Raw genomic sequence first — 20,348 nt, 5'->3', positions numbered from 1 at the left:
CTGTTTGGGATATGTTTTGAGTTTTTATTTAAAATACTTAGTAAGACCATTGTGCTTTTCTGACTCACCACGTTCATGTGAACCGGTTCCGAGTGTTCATGTTTTCTTTTCGGCAGCTTGCACCATGTATAGAAGTTTTATGGATGGGAATCCTGCATCCATGGATGCAAAAAGCATTGCAGCAGGATTAGCCCCGCCATTTGCAGGTAAAATCACGAGCACCACTCAAGCCAATGAAATAACAATAAAACAAGATTAGAGCTGTATTTGCACTGCTTTCTCAATTCCAAGTGGCATGACCTGTTTTTTTTTTCTTCATAGGCACCAACACATTTAGAATCTGCAAGGAGCATGTAGAAGAGGTGATACTTGTCTCCGATGAGGAAATAGTAGAGGGTGTGTCACTTCTGTATCGGGCAGGATTCGTAGTTGAACCGTCTGGGGCAGCAGCATATGCCGCAGTATTAAAAAATAAAATACCTGACATAACTGGGAAAACAGTGGTAGTTTTGCTAACAGGAGGCAATATCTCACCTGAAGAACTGATTCATATATGTATTTAAATGATTTTTACCTTTACAGTCATCTGAAACCTACTAACTCATTAACTTGTTATTTACACTTGAAAAGACTAGTGTGGTCTGGTCTAAGTGCAACCGTCCTTAGTAAAAGGCTCAGATTTGATGTACTCACTTGTAAGATGGCATGATTTGGTGTGAATTTCTCATTCTGCTGTTCAGATACCCAAAGTATGTTAATTGATATATGATGCAAGCAAAGCAGCATTGTTAGGATAGTATACTAGTTCTTTGTTTGTCCTGATTGTTCTGTTAATGTGTCCAGGTATTTATGTCTCTCTCTTGTATGCATGCAGTGGCAGTTGCTCTTGATTCACTGACAAATGATCACATTCAGTCAAAAGATACCATGCATGATGCACTTAGTCTCCTTAAAAAAATGGGCAAGCTGGAAACCCTTTTTTTACCATTCTCTGGAATGACAACCTGATGCTTTTCAACGGAACAAGCAAGACTGTACAAAAAAAATGTTAATCTATCTGTTGCAGTCAACATTATCCAATCTTTTAATGCTTATGTCCAAGAGTTGAGAGCCCAATTTGATGACTATGAATGCAAGGCAAAAGCTCCTGATACTCATACAGTGATTTTGGAAAGCATACAAAACAACGAAGCAGTAGACAAACTCGGTTTGAAGAACCCTCTAGTGACACCGTACTTGAAGGACGGAACAAATTTAAGGTAGAAGCATACTTACTGGTCATGGACGCTTTGATTGATGGTTTATTTTTTATTTTTTTATTTTTTTCATCACCACCCCCTTTTCTAAATCGTTTTTGGCCACTATAGGTGTGGCAGGGTATACTCAGACATGAGTCCCTTTCTCACTGCTCCATCAGGATTCAAGCAAGCCGGGCCGAAGACGGCTGAAATGCCAGAAACCGGTCCCCGGTAGCTTGTCTCCTTTCTGGTGAAGAATTGGCTTGGTAGTTTAGTCTGCCCTGTTCCCATGATGCACTGGGCCAGGGACAGACTGATTTGCATATAGCCAGGTTCTGAGCTGGGATGGGGCAGTGAGATAAATAACGGTGATGGATCAAGCCCTGATCTTTGGACTGGGTAAGAGTGGTCTGCTTAATTCAGACACTCTGTTCATCACCACCCCCTTTTCTAAATTGATTGATGGTTTAACACGGCGAAGTGAAGCATAATGAGACCTAAATAATCGGTTTGGCTTCTTTATAGAATTAAAAAACATGAACACTAAAGAAATCGTAGGATGGTGTGAAAAGCTTGCCTCTTTGTACTATAAAGACCTGAACAAATCTGTTATCATCAAGGAATGCCAGCATTTCAAACATTATCCTGTACACAAAAATTAAATAATTTCAATGTCTTGTCTTAACAGGAAAATAAAAACTAGAGAACACTTTCCCTAACATTGAAATTGCACTGCGAATAGTCTTGTCGATGATGGTCACAAAATGTAGTGGTGAAAGGTCCTTTTCAAAGTTGAAGCTCATAAAAAAAAAATGAGCTACGTAATCAAATGCTAAAAGCCAGACACAAATCTCTGGCTCTGCTGAGTATTGAGTCAGAAATGCTCCAAGAAATAGATTTTTCTGATCTGGTTAAGGAATTTACTGCTAGCAAATCCAGAAAGAGATGCATACTTTAAACAGTGTCTTACAGGTCCCTAATATTGTACAGAGATGCTCCAAGGTTCTACTTAGAAGCTTTTTTTTTGCAGAAACACATGGTGACATTTTTGGTATTCATTGAATCTAAGTAAATATTCATAGAAACACATTTACTAAAATCTAAAAATTGACATTAAGATGTTTAACTTCTACTACCTAACCTGCAATTAAAACACCCCTAGATGCTCTGAAATCACAGCACATTGTGCACTTATAGCATTGACATTATATGACAAGAAAAACTGACAAATGGGGAGAAGACCCAAGAACCAAATCGCTTTGAATAATGTTCGCAAGAAAAAACAAATCCACATTCTGTGTGACAAACAGCATTGTCAAAACTCAAGCCAACAGCATAGAGTTCTTGTACTCAATCTTGCCAATCCTCTTTACTGGTAATGTCAGATTTAACATTACTATTTTAGAAATACCACTTTCAGAAAGTGGACATTTCTCTGCTCTTACTGTTCTGTGTGCCTTACAGCCTGTTTCTAATGCACATCATGGCTAGGTGACAGTTCCCTTGGTGCATCCCTTCTGGACAGACACAGGAAGGGCTGGGTGTTATTTAGCTCCCCATATGCATTAATCTGCATTCCAATGGGTGTTCCTGGGCAGATGGGAGGAAGGTGCTCGCCCTGATACTTTAGAGGGTAGAGGTCTGACCCCACAGAAAAGACTGATGATCCCTCACTGGTAGTCTGGAGTGAGGGCTGGTTTGAAAGATATACTGGTGTACTTAAAAACTACTCTTTGCAGTTTCCCTCATATCAAAGGAGCATTCATTTAAGTATTGGGTCTCTGACCCCATCAAATGAGACACTTCTAAATGTTGAACTGAGCCTCTGCCAGTGGACTGCGGTGCTGCCCAGCAGACTCAACTGGATTGCTTTTCTGGAAGGACAACTTTCCTGCTTGTTGCCCTGCTGCTCCTCGACTCCCCTCCAAGGTGTTTTCCAAGGGCTTGTTTGCTTGCCTCCTGTTTCTGAAGTCTCAGGGACGCAAAAGACTTCCTGCAGTTCTGCTGGACTGGACCTTGTGTGAGTCCTACCCTTGCCTGTAGTGCCCCTCTAAGTTCTGGGCCTTAGAAGTGGGTTCTGCAGCTGGGTTTCTGCCAAATCCAACGTGAAGCAACGCAAAGCCTCACTGCACAGCTGACAGCTCTCGAAACTGATGATGCGAAGCCTCGCATAGTCTCTGGGAACAGCCGACGGATGGCGCAAACCGTCACTGCACCCCTGGGTCTGAGGTACTGTGTTCAGCTGGCCCTAATGGGTCCCTATAGCCGGCCAGCACTCCATCGCAGTTGGCCTGAACTTTGGATTTGAACTGGTCTCTCATGTTCTAAAGTAACCATATTAGCGTTACCTGCTTCTAAGCGCGTCATTGCATTTATTTCTCCAAAATTCAATATCTCGACTTCTGCTTGACGGATTCTGATCATTTTGGGCTTGTTTTACTCCGATAAAGATTCTCAGTTTTTCTAAACTGTTGTGGAGTATTTTTTGTGTGTATTTACTGTGTTGTATGGGGGTATTGCACAAATACTTAACACATTGCCTTCTAAGTTAAGCCTGTGTGCTCTGTGCCAAGCTACCGGAGGGTGAGCACAGGATAATTTAGGATTGTGTTGTGACTTACCCTAACTAGGATTGTGGTCCCTACTGGAACAGGGTGCATACCTCTGCCAACTGAGACTCAATTTCTAACACTGCCTAACTTGGTTAGTCCCCGACTTTCTTTTTTTGAACTTCTGCCCTATTTAAGATAGAAAGGAACTGCTGGCACAATACCAGGCCTACCGAACAGCCCATATGCTTCCATCCACATAGCAAGGAGGTCCTGGGCAGTAATACCTGCACTGCCTCACCCTTCCCATGGACATGTTAGGGTGGCGGGAAGCAAATCCCCCCCATTAGTGTCTTCATTGTGCCTCCTTCACCACCTTCGTAGAAACACCTGATGACTCCTGACACCCCCAGCTCCTGCAGTTCAATTTGCTGTCTCGAGGATCAGCCTATTCTCTAAGATTCAATTGTGTACTGCTGCGATACTACTGTCTTCTTTGATGCTCCCTTTGCTCCATTCGATCATAGTACATAGTAAGAAGATAATTGTTTTTGAGGTAAGTTGTACATATACAGTTTATTCTTGAAGATAGGACCTCAATATTCGGCACCATCAACAATACGCCTTCCCTCTCCAACCTGCCAACTAACGACCCTCTACAGTGGTTCACAAACTCATTCTGCATTCGGTAAACATTCCACTATTCATCACATGTGGTTATATTCAAATGCTTTACCACAGCCCATTCTCCTGTCCCACAAGTGCTTCATCCCACCCAATCAGGCACTCCAGCCTGTTCTTTCTTTCCTCGTGCACCTGTTTCCATCCGCACACCCCTTCCTTCCACCCCCCACACTTCCCAAGGTGCTCCCCCTTACCGCTACTGGGATCACTATTCAGGAGCTGCATGAGAGAGATCAGAGAAGCAGGCCCACCAGTGCCCTGTCTTGGCTGCGAGGTAGGAGAAGGATCTGCCCCATTCTCTTGCCCTGTGGATGGGGGGGACCGTGGCTTGGGTGAGGTGGGCAGGGAGGAGGTTTCTCTTGGGGCCATGGAAGGAAAATCGAATGTTGAGGTTTTGGGGTCTAGTGTAATGGAAGGCTTTGTAGGCATCTGTGAGCAGTTTGAAGGCTATTCTTTTTTCGACTGGAAGCCAGTGGAGGTCGCAGAGGTGTTGAGTGATGTGGTCATGTTGTGGGATGTCGATGATAATTCTGGCTACGGCGTTATGGACAGTCTGGAGTTTGTGGAGGAGTATTTTGTTGATTTCGGGCAGAGAGATTGTTTCTGTAGTCGAGTCTGCTGGTGATGAATGTGTCGGTGAGGGTCTTCCTGGCATCGGGGAGGAGCTATTTGAAGGTCTTGCGAAGTATGCAGAGGATGTTGAAGCATGTGGAGGACAAGGCGTTGATCTGGCGGTTCATGGTGAGTGAAGAGTAGAGTATAATGCCGAGGCTGCGTGCGTGGTCCGTTGGGGTTAGTTGGTTTCCGTGGGCGGGAGGCCACCAGGTGTTGTCCCATGTGAAGGGGGTGGAGCAGAGGATGCAGACTTCTGTTTTCTCGGAGTTGAGCTTCAGGCAGCTGTTGCTCATCCAGGTTGCGACGTCTTTCATCCCTTCATGAAAATTGCGCCTGGTGACGTCAGCTTCCTTGGTGAGGCAGAGGTTGAGCTGGGTGTCGACGTATGTTGAGTCCGTGGTTTCTGACGATGGTTACGAGGGGGGCCATGTAGATGTTGAAGAGTGGGGGCTGAGGGAGGATCCTTGGAGTACTCCGTATCTGATCTCTTTTGGTTCGGAGAGCAAGGGCAGGAGTCTTATTCTTTGTGTTCTGCCTGAGAGGAAAGATCGAATCCAATATGTGTTCGGTTCAAGATGATCCAAAATAATATAGTCCATATGATACTTAACCCCAAAAAGGTGGCACTCTATCTTCCCCTCTAGAGGACGGGATGCCCTAAATGCGAGAACGAGAGGCAGATACTTACATATGGTTTGCTGATGCTCTGCCCTGGTCTACTTTTGGGTTCAGGTCTTAGCTCCGCTAATAAGGGTGATGGGCTGGGATATTCCCCACAGTTGATAAATGTTTATTGGAGTTACTCCCTGAGAACCGGAAAAGGAAGCTTAGTAGGCGCTACACCATACTAGGCCTTACAGTGGCAAAGAGACGTATAGCCATACATTGGAAAAGTGCACATCTTCAAACGCGAAAGGCCTTGAAGACGGATACGGTAGAGTGGGCGGGTGCAGAAGACAAGGAGAGATGAGAAAGCTTAAGAGGTCCTGATGGCATGTGATGCGATGACAGAGACTCTACTGCAATCCCTGGACCCTGAAACACAAGTAAGTCTCCGGGGCCCGTAAGGGGTTGGGAACATCAATGGGATGCAACAGCCCCTGACCTTCGGTCCCAATGATTGTCCATTCTAAAACTGAATACGATTAACACAGTGGCAAAATGTTTTTGTTTTTTTTTGCATCTTTGTAGGCCAATGGGTTGGGAAGCGGAAGCGAGGGGAGATGGGGGGTTCCTGCTAGTTTACTGGTTATAAACACTGGGTAGGGTCAGACATACTTCATCCTTATTGTCTCCCCTGTACCGGTGGAGGCGTTAACTGTTCTACATGATCTGGTATGTATTGTTTTTAAAAATGGCAATAATTTTTTTTTTTTACGTTTGTGCCAGAAATCTGCTCTTTCTGCATGATAGCATGAGATTGTTGCCTTTTAGTGGACCCTAAGTTGTTGCTGGCTTTAGCACTCTGTGCCATGTACCCTGCTAACTAGTAATTAAGTCAGACCCCCCAGGAGATAGCGGCATGGATTAGCAAATTTAGCGGCACAAATATGGAAATTTAGCGGCAATTTTGCAGCATTTTATTTGGCCATTTTTCCTACAACAAACACAGATATCTTATTTTTTTTAGTTATTTAACAACATGAAGCTATGTATATTTGGTTTATTTACAATGTAGACACTTCGTTTCCCTCAAAAAGCAAAAGACTGCCCATCAGCAGCCCAGGGCAGCAAAACAGCATTACAGGCGTCCCATGTTGCGTGCCTTTTCCTTATGCTCTTGCTTAACCAGTTTATCCTTCTCTCTCTGTTGCTTGTCCTGCTCCTTCTTCTTCTGGGATTCCTCTCAAAGGGATTCGTTTTCCAACCTCCTTGCACAGAGGACATCTTCCACATTTGTATTTTTAAAGAGAGATTTTTCCAAAGGGATGGCCACAGTGGCAGCTGCTCCTTTCTCTTCACCCACTTCATCCTCTTCATCAGTTATGTTGGCGTACTGTGCCAAGACATCAGCCTTCCTCTGTTTCTCCTTCTCTGAAATTTCCTTCGGTTTTACTACAATCTGGGCCTGCTTCTCCATCATGCTTGCAATCGCTTTGATCTCATCTTCTTTCTTCTCCTGAGATTGTGATGATTTTTCAGCTTCACACTATTTTGTGAAAAATTCTTGACAAACATCGTCTAAGGAAACTTCCTCCAAGAAGGCACCCAGAACGCTCTGCAATGCATCCAGCCTGTCCTTGTCGCTCTCCTCTTCGTGCAGCAGGCCCTGAATATAGGCTATGTACACAGCGCTATCTATCTCCAGCGCGTCTAGCCTCCGTCCCAGCCACTCCTGGAAGCCAGACGACTCCATTCTTTACTGGGACAGTGCTCTGATTGCAAGCCAGCCTCGCCTCCTTTTCAGTGGATGACCTGTTGACAGCCACTGGAGCTGTATTACACACTGAGCTGTACGAAGCCTATGCTTGGAGCTGTGGATGGCATGCTCCTCTAGTCTACAGGGCACAACAGGAGTGATCCTGTGGGATGTAAGTAGTTGTTAGTCTGGGGATTTAGTGAGCTGCAAGATGCTGAGAGCTGTGGGTTGGTAGGAACTGCATGCTGTGTGAGATCAATGATGTTGATGCTGTTGTGATGTAGTGCTCGGAGCTGTAGGAAGCTGCAAACTACAGGATGCCTGGATTGCTGTAAGGTGCTGTGGGTTTTTGCATCCGGTGAGCTGTAGCGTGCTGTGGACTGCATGGTCTGTCAGCTGTGGGATTCCGAGAGCTGTGTCTGCCGGCGCTGGAGTTTCTTTTACCACAGAGGTATTTTAGTAGGAAATACAAGTAACTCGAGGCATCTGGAAATGTCTCAGCTGCAGGCCTGAGCAAACAGCACCCATCTGATTCAATAACCCAAAGTCATTCAAAAGTAGTAACCACTGACTTTTTTAGGCCTATGGGACAAAATGATATCTTATCAGTGCAAAGGAATATTTTTCAGATTTCCTTCGGTGTTGTCCTTAATGTAGCATCTCAGATCATGTTCCAATACCAGTTCTAAACATTGTTTTGACATTTGACAATGGCGGCAATACAATGGAATCTTTCGTGCACATGTCGTAGAAAATCATGCCGGTTGCCAAATTACCATGCAAACCAGCTCATTTACTTTGCCAAAAATGGGAGGGTATTTTGGCACACCTCATTTATCCACTAGGAAATCGCCAACAGAGATCCTTTTTGGATCACCGGCAAAGAATCAGACCATCCAAACATCTGGGGACCGAGATGAGCTTCTGATTAGCTTTTTATATAATATTTCAAAGGGAAACCGAATCACCACTCCAGAGGACGCGAGCATCTTACTCCCAGTATGTGCAATGCACAAACAGGAAGAAGCGGGATGATAACCGATTCATTTTCCGACCCCCCAGGATATAGCGGCATGCATTTTCTTTTGTAAAAATGCTGCGATTTCTACAAAAGTGCCGATTTCGCGGCCACTTTTGTAAAAATCGCGGCATTTTTACAAAAGTGCCGATTTCGCGGCAAACCGCGAAATCCGGGAGGGTCTGATTAAGTGCCTGTGCTCCTACATTACCCATGGTTGAATTGACATAATCCTAATTGGTATATTTAACTTGCCTTCAAGCCCCTAGTATATGGTACAAAGTGTAACAAGAGCCTTGAAGTTCAATGCCTACAGCGGACTGCACATATTGTGCCATATAGTGGTTGTGCAAGTATGGCCTCAGGCCTACCGCTGTAGCCAGACTAACAGGTTGTTTTTTTTAGCAGTTTTATATAGTGCAAACTCAACCAAACGTATTGGAGTTCTTTATACGAGTACCAGTTGCATTACACAAGGACACATTTATTTTTGGTAGGCACAGGAAGATTAAATGATTTGCCCAGAATCACAGGATATTGAGCAAAAGGCAGCAGCTCTGGTCGTTACACCACATCCAAAACATGCACTGCGACCAGTCAATTCAATTTGTAAAGCTTTATTCGACAATTGTCATAAAAGCATCCTTCCTAACCCTAATACAATAAATACTATATTTAAAAATAATTTTAAAACACATATTAAACATTTTGACAGCCGAATATTACATGATAAATACTATAAAGTTAAAATTCAATTAGTTTCTATAAAAAAAGAACAATTCATACAATGCAATAGGATAATTTGGTAGAACAACACTAATTCATAATATATTCACATTTGACTTTAAAGTGCGTGTGCGTATTGACCATGCCCAGGCAAGAAATTTAGCTACGGCAACTACAAGAGGTGTGGAGCAATCCGTTTCAAGTATTCTCAAGGCTGTTGATTGACTACGTGTGCCGATGTTTTGGCACACTGGCTTCAGCCATTTACGTCTAGGGGTAGCGTATAGTGGACAGCAAAACAGCAGATGGGAAATATGTTCAATTTGGTCCTTACAAAAATAGCAATGATCATCCCACATGGGAGACCAATGTTTTTTGAATGCATTTACTGGTAAGGTTCCAATGCGGAATTGGAAATACAATTTCCTGTCGTAAGGGCGTTCTATAATATCCCAGTATATTTCACAGGACGGATACATTTTAATGTCCCAGAAGCGAGTTGTCAATGCTGATTGGGAACCTTTACAAAACGTTACTGCGTACACCATTTCCCAGTACAGTTCTTTCAATTTTGCTTTCGATGGAAAGCTAGCCACATCATAGTTTCCCCATAGATGATCCAATTTTAACAATACAAGAAGCCCCTTGAGTTCTTTTAGCCATTTGATACAGTGGAAACGGTCAAACTCAACGACATCCTTCAAAGCTTCAACATAATGGCCCAGCTCTGGTGTCACCATCAAGCGCCTCCAGTATAGGAGTGGCCGTAGTCTGGCTATATCCTCAATATTTTTCTTGCCAAGGTCCAATTTCAGAGGGAGCATGGGTGTGCTTTGTGGGACCATAACAAGCCCTCGCAAAAACCTGTTTTCTGCACGTCCCAATTCTCTCAGATTTGAAAACCCCCACAGTTCAGACCCATACAAGCAGGCACCTAATACTTTCATATTGTATATCTCTAGTGCAGATTTAACCGGCTTTGTTAGTGATTTGCGATGTTTCAGTGCTACTGCACCAGCAAGCTGGTTAAACTTTAATAGAGTATTATCAATATGCGATTGCCACTTCATGTTTCCTTGCATGGTGATGCCTAAATAGGTAAAAGCGTCCACTTTCTCTAGAGGGGTACCTTTATATTTGATTACTCCTTTGAAAGAGGACTGATAGTTTAGGCACATGAATTTAGTTTTAGTGGTATTCAATTCAAGTCCTCTACTATCACAGAATTCCCCAAAGGCATCAACCACTTTCTGGAGACCGCTCGGAGTGCGTGAAAGTAGGAGCGTATCGTCCGCGAACATTAGAACTGGGACGTGGCGACCTGCTATAATTGGGGCGTCACTTGGGGATTTCATTAGATGGTCAACAATTCCGTTAATGTAAATTGAAAATAGTGTTGGAGCTAGCACACAGCCTTGTCTAACTCCTCGTTCTACTGGGAAGGGATCTGTGGCTTCACCTTGCTTGCCCCATCTAATTTTGGCAAAGTTATTGTCATGGAGGCGGACAAGGAGGGTAATGAGTTCCTGGCTTAGACCTACATCAGCCAGGGTCTGCCACAATTTTTCCCTGGGGACTAGGTCGAAGGCTGCTTTTAGGTCTACAAAGACAGCGTACAACGATCCCTTTTTGAGTGTGACATTTCTCCAGTAGATTGTTAAGAAATAGAGAACTTGGTCAACACTACTAGTCAGTGGGCGAAACCCTGCCTGATATGGGGATAGTATATTTTTGTCGTCAATCCATTGTTGTAACTTATTCTGGACTAGTCGACCCATCAATTTTTGCGCTGTGTCTATGAGACTAATTGGTCTGTAGTTTTGGGCTAGTGTTTTGTCTCCTTTTTTAAATATGGGGATTATTTCTGCTCCCTTCCATGAGTGGGGCACTTCCCCCCCATTGCCACAGCATTAGCCAGCATTTTGAAATATGAACACCACGCATTCCGGTCCGACAAAAATACGTCGGCCGGGATGCCATCCATGCCTGGCGCTTTTCCTCCTGCTATGCCATCCAATGCTTTAGTTACTTCGTTCTCATCGAATATTTGGTTTTTAAAGAAAATAGATGGCGGAGGTTGGACAGAAGCATGGACCGGGTTGCGGGCATACTGTGGTTTAAAAAACTCAGTCCATTTATTAATAGGGACATTATTTTGTGGCTGGGCAGCTAATCCTCCCCTCTCCCATTTTACTATAGCCCAAAAGCGCTTGGAATCCTTGGCAGCGCAAGCTTCCTTCAATTCCTGCCACCCTTCTTCATCCCAACGTTTCTTGGCCCTTTTTTGGGCTTGTCTGTATGCATCTCTTGCTCTCCTAATTGCTATTGCATTGCCTGTTTTTAGTTCTAAACTCAAATTAAGTCGTGCCAATCTGCAACTTTTGTCATACCAACCTTGCCTCTGTTGGGTTTTACCCTCTTTACTAGGATCTACTCTTTTGGTAAAAAAACTTTGCAATTTAGAGAAAAGTTTGTCATGGGCCTCCATCATGTAGTCTTGGAAGCTAGGCATCCCTTGTTTGGACTTGATATTGTTTACTTCATTTACTACTAACACTTTAAGTGCCTCTAATTTTACATTATCTTTTATCATCATTCTCCATTTGAGGTGGCGCTGGTTGTTGGAACATACTACATCCTGCGTCACCATTCCATTGTCATTAGAATGCGGTGAGGGCTTGCAGTGGAAAAAAAAGGTTAGTTTTAGGGGATTATGATCGCTTTCTAGTCTAGGTTCTACAACCATGTCTAGCATTTTGCTCCAAAATTTTACATCTATTAATATATAATCAATTCTACTAGATGATCGCCCATTATCAAACGTATTATTACCTACTAGATCGGATGGCGAGCGCCCATTTGCCGCTCTCAACCCTCTGGCTAAGCAGAGACTTTTTAACTGAATTGCCACATTACTCCATTTTTTAATGGCAGGCAAATCCAACTGGGGGATTCCCCACTTGGCATCCTCTTCCTCAGACAAAATCCTGTCCTCCTCACCCAGGGGCTCATAAGTTACATTGAAGTCACCACCTACTACTATTTGATTTTGTGGTGGTAATAATTCTATGTTCAGTTCTAAAACTGCTAAAGTATTAGAAGATTGACCCCTAGCCACTCCCCTGGCGTAAACGTTAAAGATGCTGAGCTCTTGGCCGTTATCCCATCTGACAGTAAGGGCCATAATGTCATTTGATGGTATTGATAGTTGTGTTATGATGACATTTAAGGATTGTCGTACCCATATTAACAAGCCTCCGGAAGGACGTCCGAGGCGGTTTCTAGTTGCCGGGATATGATAATTTAAATATCCCACTTTGAATGTTGGGGTAAGAGACCAGGTTTCTTGCAGCATAATAATGTCGTGCTGGTTAATATATTCAGCCCATTCCAGAGTGTTTATCTTGCTTGCTATGCCTGCAATATTCCATGATACAAGGGATAGTATATTAGTTTTACATTGATCTAATAACTGATCTTCTTTCTGATCGCTTGCATTGGTTGGCACTTCTAATAGAGATGTTTTTCCCTCCCTTGAGATAATCTTGGTCTCTTTTGCCCCAGTAGCACACATATAAACTTCAGTTGCTATCTTTAACTCATTTGAAGCCGGGTTATTACATGCCAAGTGTGGTGATTTCTGGTTCTCTATATTCGGGTTGACCAGATTAGAGCAGTTTATGTTTCCATCTCCTACATGTTTTTGCTGCATCGGCCTAATATGAGAGACTAGATCGTGGCTTTCGAGTCAATCACATTCGTTTAAATCAGATAAAGCCGAGAAGCAGTTTTCCAAGTTTAACCCCCAGTCACCGCTAGGTCCACCCCTAGCCCTTCTAGATCCAACCACTGACCACTTGGTTCTAAGGATACTTGGTTTTGCTAGTAGGCCTCTTCTACTGTAGAAGAAGTCTAGCGTTAACGGGACTATTTCTGCCGTTCTGCGTTGGGGTGGAAGAATATTTTGTAGGATGTCTGGCAATACATCTGGACCCTTCAGATTTAGTACCACACAATCCCCGGCAAATTTCTTGGGTTTGGACCCTATCCACTTTACTCTTCTTGCTGTTAACAAATCCTCAGACAACTTTTCTTTACCCCAAGGAGTTGCTTGAATATTATTACCTAACCACTGCAATGATTTATTTAGAAGGGAGTCTGGAGTCTCAATCTGATCTTTTCTCAATAGTGGGACATTGGCAAGTACTAAAACTAGAGGCGACGCTTCCACTATCAGCTCTACAGGATTTGATTCAGGGTGGGAGTCAGATATAAAACCATTCTCTTGTGTTGGTGGGGGAACTACAACAGTGGGGTTGGTAAGATCACTTTTGGCACTAATAGCACCAGTCTGCGTTGGTGCAGATGTAGCTTTTACGTTCTCAATCATATTTTCCTGGAGCTCATCTATTTTGCTTATGATCGAGTTCGGAATGTCCCCCATATTATCGTTTGCTGTTTTTAATAAGGACTCCAGTTTATGTACTTTGTCGGACAAGTGATCTATTTTGGATATAAGTGGTTTAATTATTCGCACAATCCTAGATTCTAACATGCCCATAAATTTGTTCGATAGCAAGTCATCCCAATCTATAGTGCTACTCCCTTCCTCTGCTATGTCATCAATTACATTTTTGTATTTAGTGTTAGGCGGAGTTGATGGTTTTTTACTATTCGATCGTAGTCCTGGTCTTTTAGAGGGAACTTTAGTGGACCTCTTAACTGCTCTTGGAGCAGGGACTGGCGTTGGCGGGGTGATACTGCCATCAACTAACACTAAGTCATTACAGTGCAGGTTGGATTCATCTCCCGTTAGTGATTCAGTATTTGTAACAGGTTGTAAAACATTTATAGAAGCATTTAGTGCTGAACAAACAACATTTTCCACGTTTTCAGCATCACTTAGATTCGTAGCTTCTATGTCCAGATCGATTAAGCAAGACACTTCTGTTTGAGCGCAGGGAGGGGAATCATTAAGCCCTAGGGAGGACCTCCGATCATTGATTATTTTTGTCACCCTGTGTACTAGGTAGTTCTCCATGGTATTGGCAGGGGTAATAGGTGTTTTCTGCTTTGACATGGTTAATCAAGAAGACAGAGTAAGAGTAGCTAAATAGCCCCTGCGCGTATACACAGTCAGTAGCAAGTAAACACTGCGGCAAATAACTCACGGTGCAACAGATGATAGTGTCCTGGTCCAGTCCAGTCGTGGCCAGTCTTGGACTGTCTTAGACTGTCCGCCCTTTGTCCGGGCTTAGTCCGGGCGTCCCGCTCGCGTCCCGCGACGCGGAGGACGGCGGGATTTTCTAGCGCCTCCGGGCGCGATGACCCCTGGATGTTGTTCCGGGTCGCTGGGCAGGCTGGGTGTTGTAGTTTCCCTCCGCTCAGCGGCCGCGAGAGGGACTCGAGCGGCGGCGGGAGGGAAACCTGGACGAGGCGAGGTCGAGGGCTCAGTCAGTCCAATGCTCCGTGACAAGGTAGGGCAGCTTTCTGGCACAACCGACCAGTCAAAATAGACCCTTTTTGACAGGTATAAATTTCCCTTTTAAATATAAATGTCAACTTTATGTAGCACCTGTAGTACACAGGGCGGAGTGAATGGCTGTGTCCTAAAAGTAGGACATCTAGAAATGTAATGTTAACATGTCATTACAGTGGTTATCACCCAAAGGTATTTTTACAATGGCAGGCCTAACTGTCCTATATACAAAACCAGAGTACAGATTAAAATACTAATAATAATGTATCTCTGCAATGGGACCAGCTAGAAAAATAAGGAAAACCACTATGTTTAATAGTTATTAACATCCAATTCAATGGTGGAGTCAGATTTTGTAAATAAATAATACGGAAAAGTAACTTTTAGAAAGTGCCTGAAGTTTCTGCAGGTTAATTTGCATTGGCTCTTCGACATCTCTCAGAGACGAATAAACCTTAGAGAGGTCTGAAATGCCTCCCAGAAGCAAACATTAGTATGATCAAAATGGGCGGATGCGACTCCTTTGAATACAACTGAATATTCAGGGTGAGAATTGTGGACATCTTGTTGCACCGTACAGTGTCAAATCCTGCTCATCCGATCTCCTGGGTTCATATAGAAGTATTGAGGCTCACTTGAAAGGGGAGAGAACAGGATACCAAGACAATTCTTTTGGATGCGCTGTCTGGTTGCTGAAGGACTCTGTTTCTGTCCTACCAGAATTCTGCCTCTAGGTTTATAGTGGGTACAGGGGCTGCGTCAAACTGGATTTTAGTATTAGATGTGGCAGGACACTAGGATTACTATAGTACACTCCCCATTCACACTCACTTCCTCAAACCCAAGTTTAGAGTGACCGAAGACTTTTACCATTTTGAAAATGCCCTAAGTGGGTAGGTTTGACTGGGGGAAATTTATTAGCATTAGTTAGGCTGTGCCCAGGAGTTATTCCCACTTACTAGCCAGTGCAAGGCATAAATCTTGCATCTCCAGGTACCCACATTAGATCACTATCTGTACCTGCTGTCTGTGACCTGAGAGGAGCCCTGAAGGACTGGACCTGTTCCTTCTTTTACCCAGGACAATGTGGATTCCAAGTGTCTTAAGGTTGGCTTCATATTCAAGCAAAATAAATACAACAAGCCACAAGAGGCCATTTCCTGGAAGTACCCAGCTGATCAGCGGCAACTGGTTCTGGACTTGACGCTGCTATTGGTCTCTGCCTGACGCCCTATAGTCTCTAAGGGGCATATTATGAAGACAGGCTATAAAATTATCGCCGCTTTAGCGCCAGAAAATTGCAGCTAAAACGGCGATAATGGGCTTGATAATATGTTCTATGGATTCCAATTGAAGCCCATGTTAGATGTGAAAGACATCTAACATGGGCTTCAATGGGAATTCCATAGAGCATATTATCAAGACCATTATCGCCGTTTTAGCAGCAGTTTTCTGCCGCTAAAGCAGAGGTAATTCTATCGCCTGTCTTGATAATATGCCCCAAAGTGTCTCCACTGAGGTCACGGGGGCCTTAGGCACGTACTCCTGTGGTGGACTGAGATTTAATAAACACTGTCAGAAGGTAGAATCTTTGGCCAGGCCGAACCTGGTTGGTGTATCTGACCCGTGCTCAGGCTCAATTTGCACCTAGGTCTCGGTCTACTACAACCTTTGGCTAGCATTGATAATTGATGCTTTTTTGTGCCCTTTCTATTTAAAATTTAAAAAACTCATCTCTCTGGTTCTCCTTATTAGATTTTTATCATTTTGGTGCCATTTTGTTCATAAAATGTTAAACTTATACTTTATTTTTTTTATTTGATCTGGGATTTTCATTGCTCCGCATTTTGACTTTATTACTGTTTTTGTACTGCATAAATACTTTACACGTTGCCCTTAGTTAAACCGGACTGCTCTATGTTCTACCAGGGGGTTGAGCCTCATGTTAATTTAGTGACTGTGAGGGTCATACTGTTTTGGGTTGTGCCTAATCCATGATGTGGATTGTCACTGTGGAAGTGGAACCTCCTTACCCCAATATTTATAACTGTGCCCAAATAATCATAACATCCCAAAATTGCAAACCCCCCACAATTTACTTCAGGAGGTTCCAACCCCAATAAATCTTGTGTAGCAAAGCTCCCCACCCAACATGGTTTCACAGAACAACCAAATAAGTCATAGAGACCACTCAATTGCGGAGTACTTGATCATGGGAAAAGGTAAAGGATTTTATTATAGAAATCTCAAAATCAAGTGATACAGAAGAAATGTCATGGAGCCTCAAAGTGCAAAGTTAGTCAAAAATCAGAAATAATTCTAAGTTTCAAATGAGCAGCAAAATCAAAAAGTAATCGGTCAGCATCTCTATTACAATCTAAGTAAGCTCAAACATCTTCTGGCTCACCCTCAAAACCAATGGTTTCTTATACACAATTATTGCATAGAAAATTAGCTACAAGTACTGATGCAGTATGGCATGATCCCATGTATCTGTTCCTTTCATGATCCCGAGTATTTCACACCAAAAATATTGTACATTAGCTCTATCCCATTTCTTTGAAAGCATCCTGCTTTTTCATGTCACTGTCACCCAAAGAGGGTTAGAACAAAATATGCAACAGTTAACAAAGTTAATTCATGAACGTGCAATACTGAACTGGTCCACGGAGGACACAGCAGAATAATCCCTGAATTTTGTGATCAATCTATTCAACAAAAAGTTCATTAGCCCCTTGGGCGCGGGGGGTGTGTGAGCGCCGCTGTGGTTCGGTCACGACACCGCCCACTCACTAATTTGCCCCCACAGGCGGGGAATCAGTGCTGCGTGGGCGGAGCGGCCGCAGCATGACGGAACCACGCCGTCATGAGCACACGCCGCCCGTGGCTCATGACGGCGTGGTTCCGTCATGCGCAGGGAAGGGGTTAATACAGCTTTGTATTCATAACTAAAAAACATTTCATCAGTTGGCGTTCGCTGAGCCTGTAGGGCGAGAAGATGCTCAGGGTACATGATGGGCGAAGCTGCTGCAGGAGTAGGAAACCGAGATAGCATCAGCATCCATTTCATCCAACAGAGTTTACACCAAAATGTTGCATACCTAAATCATGTTATTAGACACACTTCTAAACATTATATTAAACTTGTTTCAATAGCATATTGTTTCAAAATCTGTGTATTGGATCCAACATCATAATAATTAATACTGAATATTAATTGTCACTCAAAATTACGAACTTTAAAAAACTCTCACATCTCAATCCACCACAGAAGTACATGCTCTTTCTTCTTCCCTGGTATCAGAATGACAATAATGGCAGCCTTTTTCACAGAGGGGTGACGAACACCTCCCTCTAAAGTCTCTTCTTATACTGCCATTAGTTGGGGAATCAACATATCCTGAAATTAGTTGTAGAATTCAATATTGCTAGTTCGAGGATGAACACAATAAGGTCAGTGTTGCACATAATTCTCTCAGTTATTTCACAAGGTTGGCACTCCAATGTCATCCTGTTTATAGCATGTGCACATGCCTTGCAATGTCAACCTTTCTAGAATCCTAATTTTTCTTGGTTACCGGTTCAGCACATCATTGATCAACATACTTCTGATAAATGTTACCCAACAATTTGACTTTTCTTGGCTAGTTTTTAAAATTGTGGATACAGGGGCATTTTCAAGGGAATCTCTTTCAGCTCTGCTAACCTAGGCCCAAAACAAAACAGAAAAAATATAAATAAATTGTACTTATCCACCAGACTATGACTTGATGTCAGCCCTGATCTCTTTATCAGTCAACAGTTCAATCAGCAACTATGAGTGCTTGCGTTCCACCCGCACCATTGCAATCTCTTCTAGATATTTCAGCTTGTTTGCAACCTTCAAATGTATCTCTTGAGGAGCGCAAGTTAATTTGGTAGTTTTTAAAAACTACCATTATTTGCTACATCATCCCCATTTTCATCATAAATAAAGGTAATGATGTTGGTGAAGCAGTGTCATTTATCTAACACACATAATGTACGCCCTGGACGTTCACTCTCCCTTTGTTGTCAGTCTTCTGCATGTTTCCATAAATACAATATTTGTTTGTCAGCAAATACCCTATATGCAGTATTAATCTGTGTCAGTATTTGTGCCCTCCAAGTTGCACTATATTCACTTTCTAGTTTGCTGCTTCGCGATCCCAAATAATGCAATTGGGTTCTTATGGCTCTCAAGATACTAATTGCATTGATGTACAGATCCCTCTTATGTACTCTTGAAACACCTCCAAAATCACAATCCTACTTCAGACCAAGGTCACGTTTTTATCACAATTGTCGCAGATAGCATTTGGTATATCAGCTTTATATGCGGCATCCAACATCAGCTCTGCCGGAAATCTTCAACCATACATTGGGGGTAACTCATCGACACTGCCAATTATAACAATAATGTGGAATAATCCAGTAATGTCCTAGGAATGTACTGTACTTTCATAACCAAAGATGTAAGACCTCCAAGATCAGCCAGAAATCATTCACAATATAATAGTACGAGTACACTTTGCCATCACCTTTCATTATCCACCATCTACCATTCGAGGCATCTCATTTATTTGTAGCCGGACTCTGCATAGCTAAATGACTGGTTGTTTTGGCTCAGTCTATCCAGCTCAAGGTTCAGTACTACATTAAAATTGCCCCTCTCCTCCATATTTGTGAGGTAGCCTTCAGTTCCCTACATTTAGAAAAACATTGTAACAACGAACTCAAGGATATCTATTTTCTCTCCATAAAATGGTAATGAAGGTAATACAGGTTTCAAATATTATAACCAGCATTATAAAGTGCCTCCCATCAGAGTGAGCAGATAGGAGTAAACATGAAATATAGCTATTTCTCTGGCATAGCGAGTACAAATAGCATCTAGGTATTCTGATCTATGTATCTTTCTATTTAAGTAGACCTCTATCAGCTGCATCTGTTTATAATTCAGACAGACTTGGATGTTCAAGGACAACACATTTTTAGTCTTCATATCTAAATGCCTGGTCTATTTTGTAACCCCTAAAAAATTATCATATCCTGCATTTATTATTTTCTCCTCACAAAGGTTATGTGTGCATATTATACAATGTATATATAAGGAGCCCCTGCTACTAATATTTATTTCCAGGGCAGGGAAAATACAATTGTTGAAGAAAAGTTCCCTAGGCAACTGTTGGTCAATTGGATGTATAAGACCATAATTCTTACCTAATAGGAGAAGACTCACTGTCCAGTGATTATCAATTAAAAATCTTTGTATTCATACAACATCGTTTAAAAAGACCATAATTCAAACTGTTTTACTATTTGGGTAAATATATGTAGGACATTAACATCACATAAAAAAATTATTTACAGGGAATAAGACACAAAATATGTCCCCATTAAATCTATCTGGTCTATCTAAGCCATCTACCTTTACCCTCATGTTAGACCAACTAGGCCCCGAAGTCGCTGTTTTTGAGCATGTTGTACTCAACCGCCTAGATAGGGCCACACAATATATTCCTAAACCTAGCTACAACCTAAACAAAGATGAATTTCAATCTCTACGAAAAATCACTCATGAGAAATCCCTCACAGTTAAAAACTGTGACAAATGAGGTGGCATTGTCGTATTAGATACACAAAAATATGGACAAAAATG

General features: G+C 42.6%; 1 protein-coding gene and 1 pseudogene across 5 annotated transcripts in view; one reads left to right on the top strand and one right to left on the bottom strand.

The window, feature by feature from the left end:
• Positions 1-20,348, top strand: part of LOC147750644 (uncharacterized) — a 176,597-nt gene that overhangs the window by 114,885 nt on the left and 41,364 nt on the right. For 2 of the 5 annotated variants that reach the window (XM_086967249.1, XM_086967247.1), the window contains exons 6-7: positions 117-206; positions 322-3,706. The exons of 2 other annotated variants lie outside the window; for them this stretch is intronic. In XM_086967249.1, the coding sequence (XP_086823375.1) occupies positions 117-206; positions 322-563 (332 nt within the window). In that variant the 3' untranslated portion in view covers positions 564-3,706. Of the gene's footprint in view, positions 1-116; positions 207-321; positions 3,707-20,348 lie in introns of those variants that run through there. One more of the 5 variants, XM_086967251.1, reaches the window with a different exon arrangement.
• Positions 789-7,442, bottom strand: LOC147750645 (coiled-coil domain-containing protein 43 pseudogene; annotated as a pseudogene).

This window comes from Lissotriton vulgaris, chromosome 1_1, assembly GCF_964263255.1.
Source record: "Lissotriton vulgaris chromosome 1_1, aLisVul1.2, whole genome shotgun sequence".
Lineage (NCBI taxonomy): Eukaryota > Metazoa > Chordata > Amphibia > Caudata > Salamandridae > Lissotriton > Lissotriton vulgaris.
Note: the sequence above shows the minus strand (reverse complement) of the source record. Positions and strands in the feature narration are given on the sequence as shown.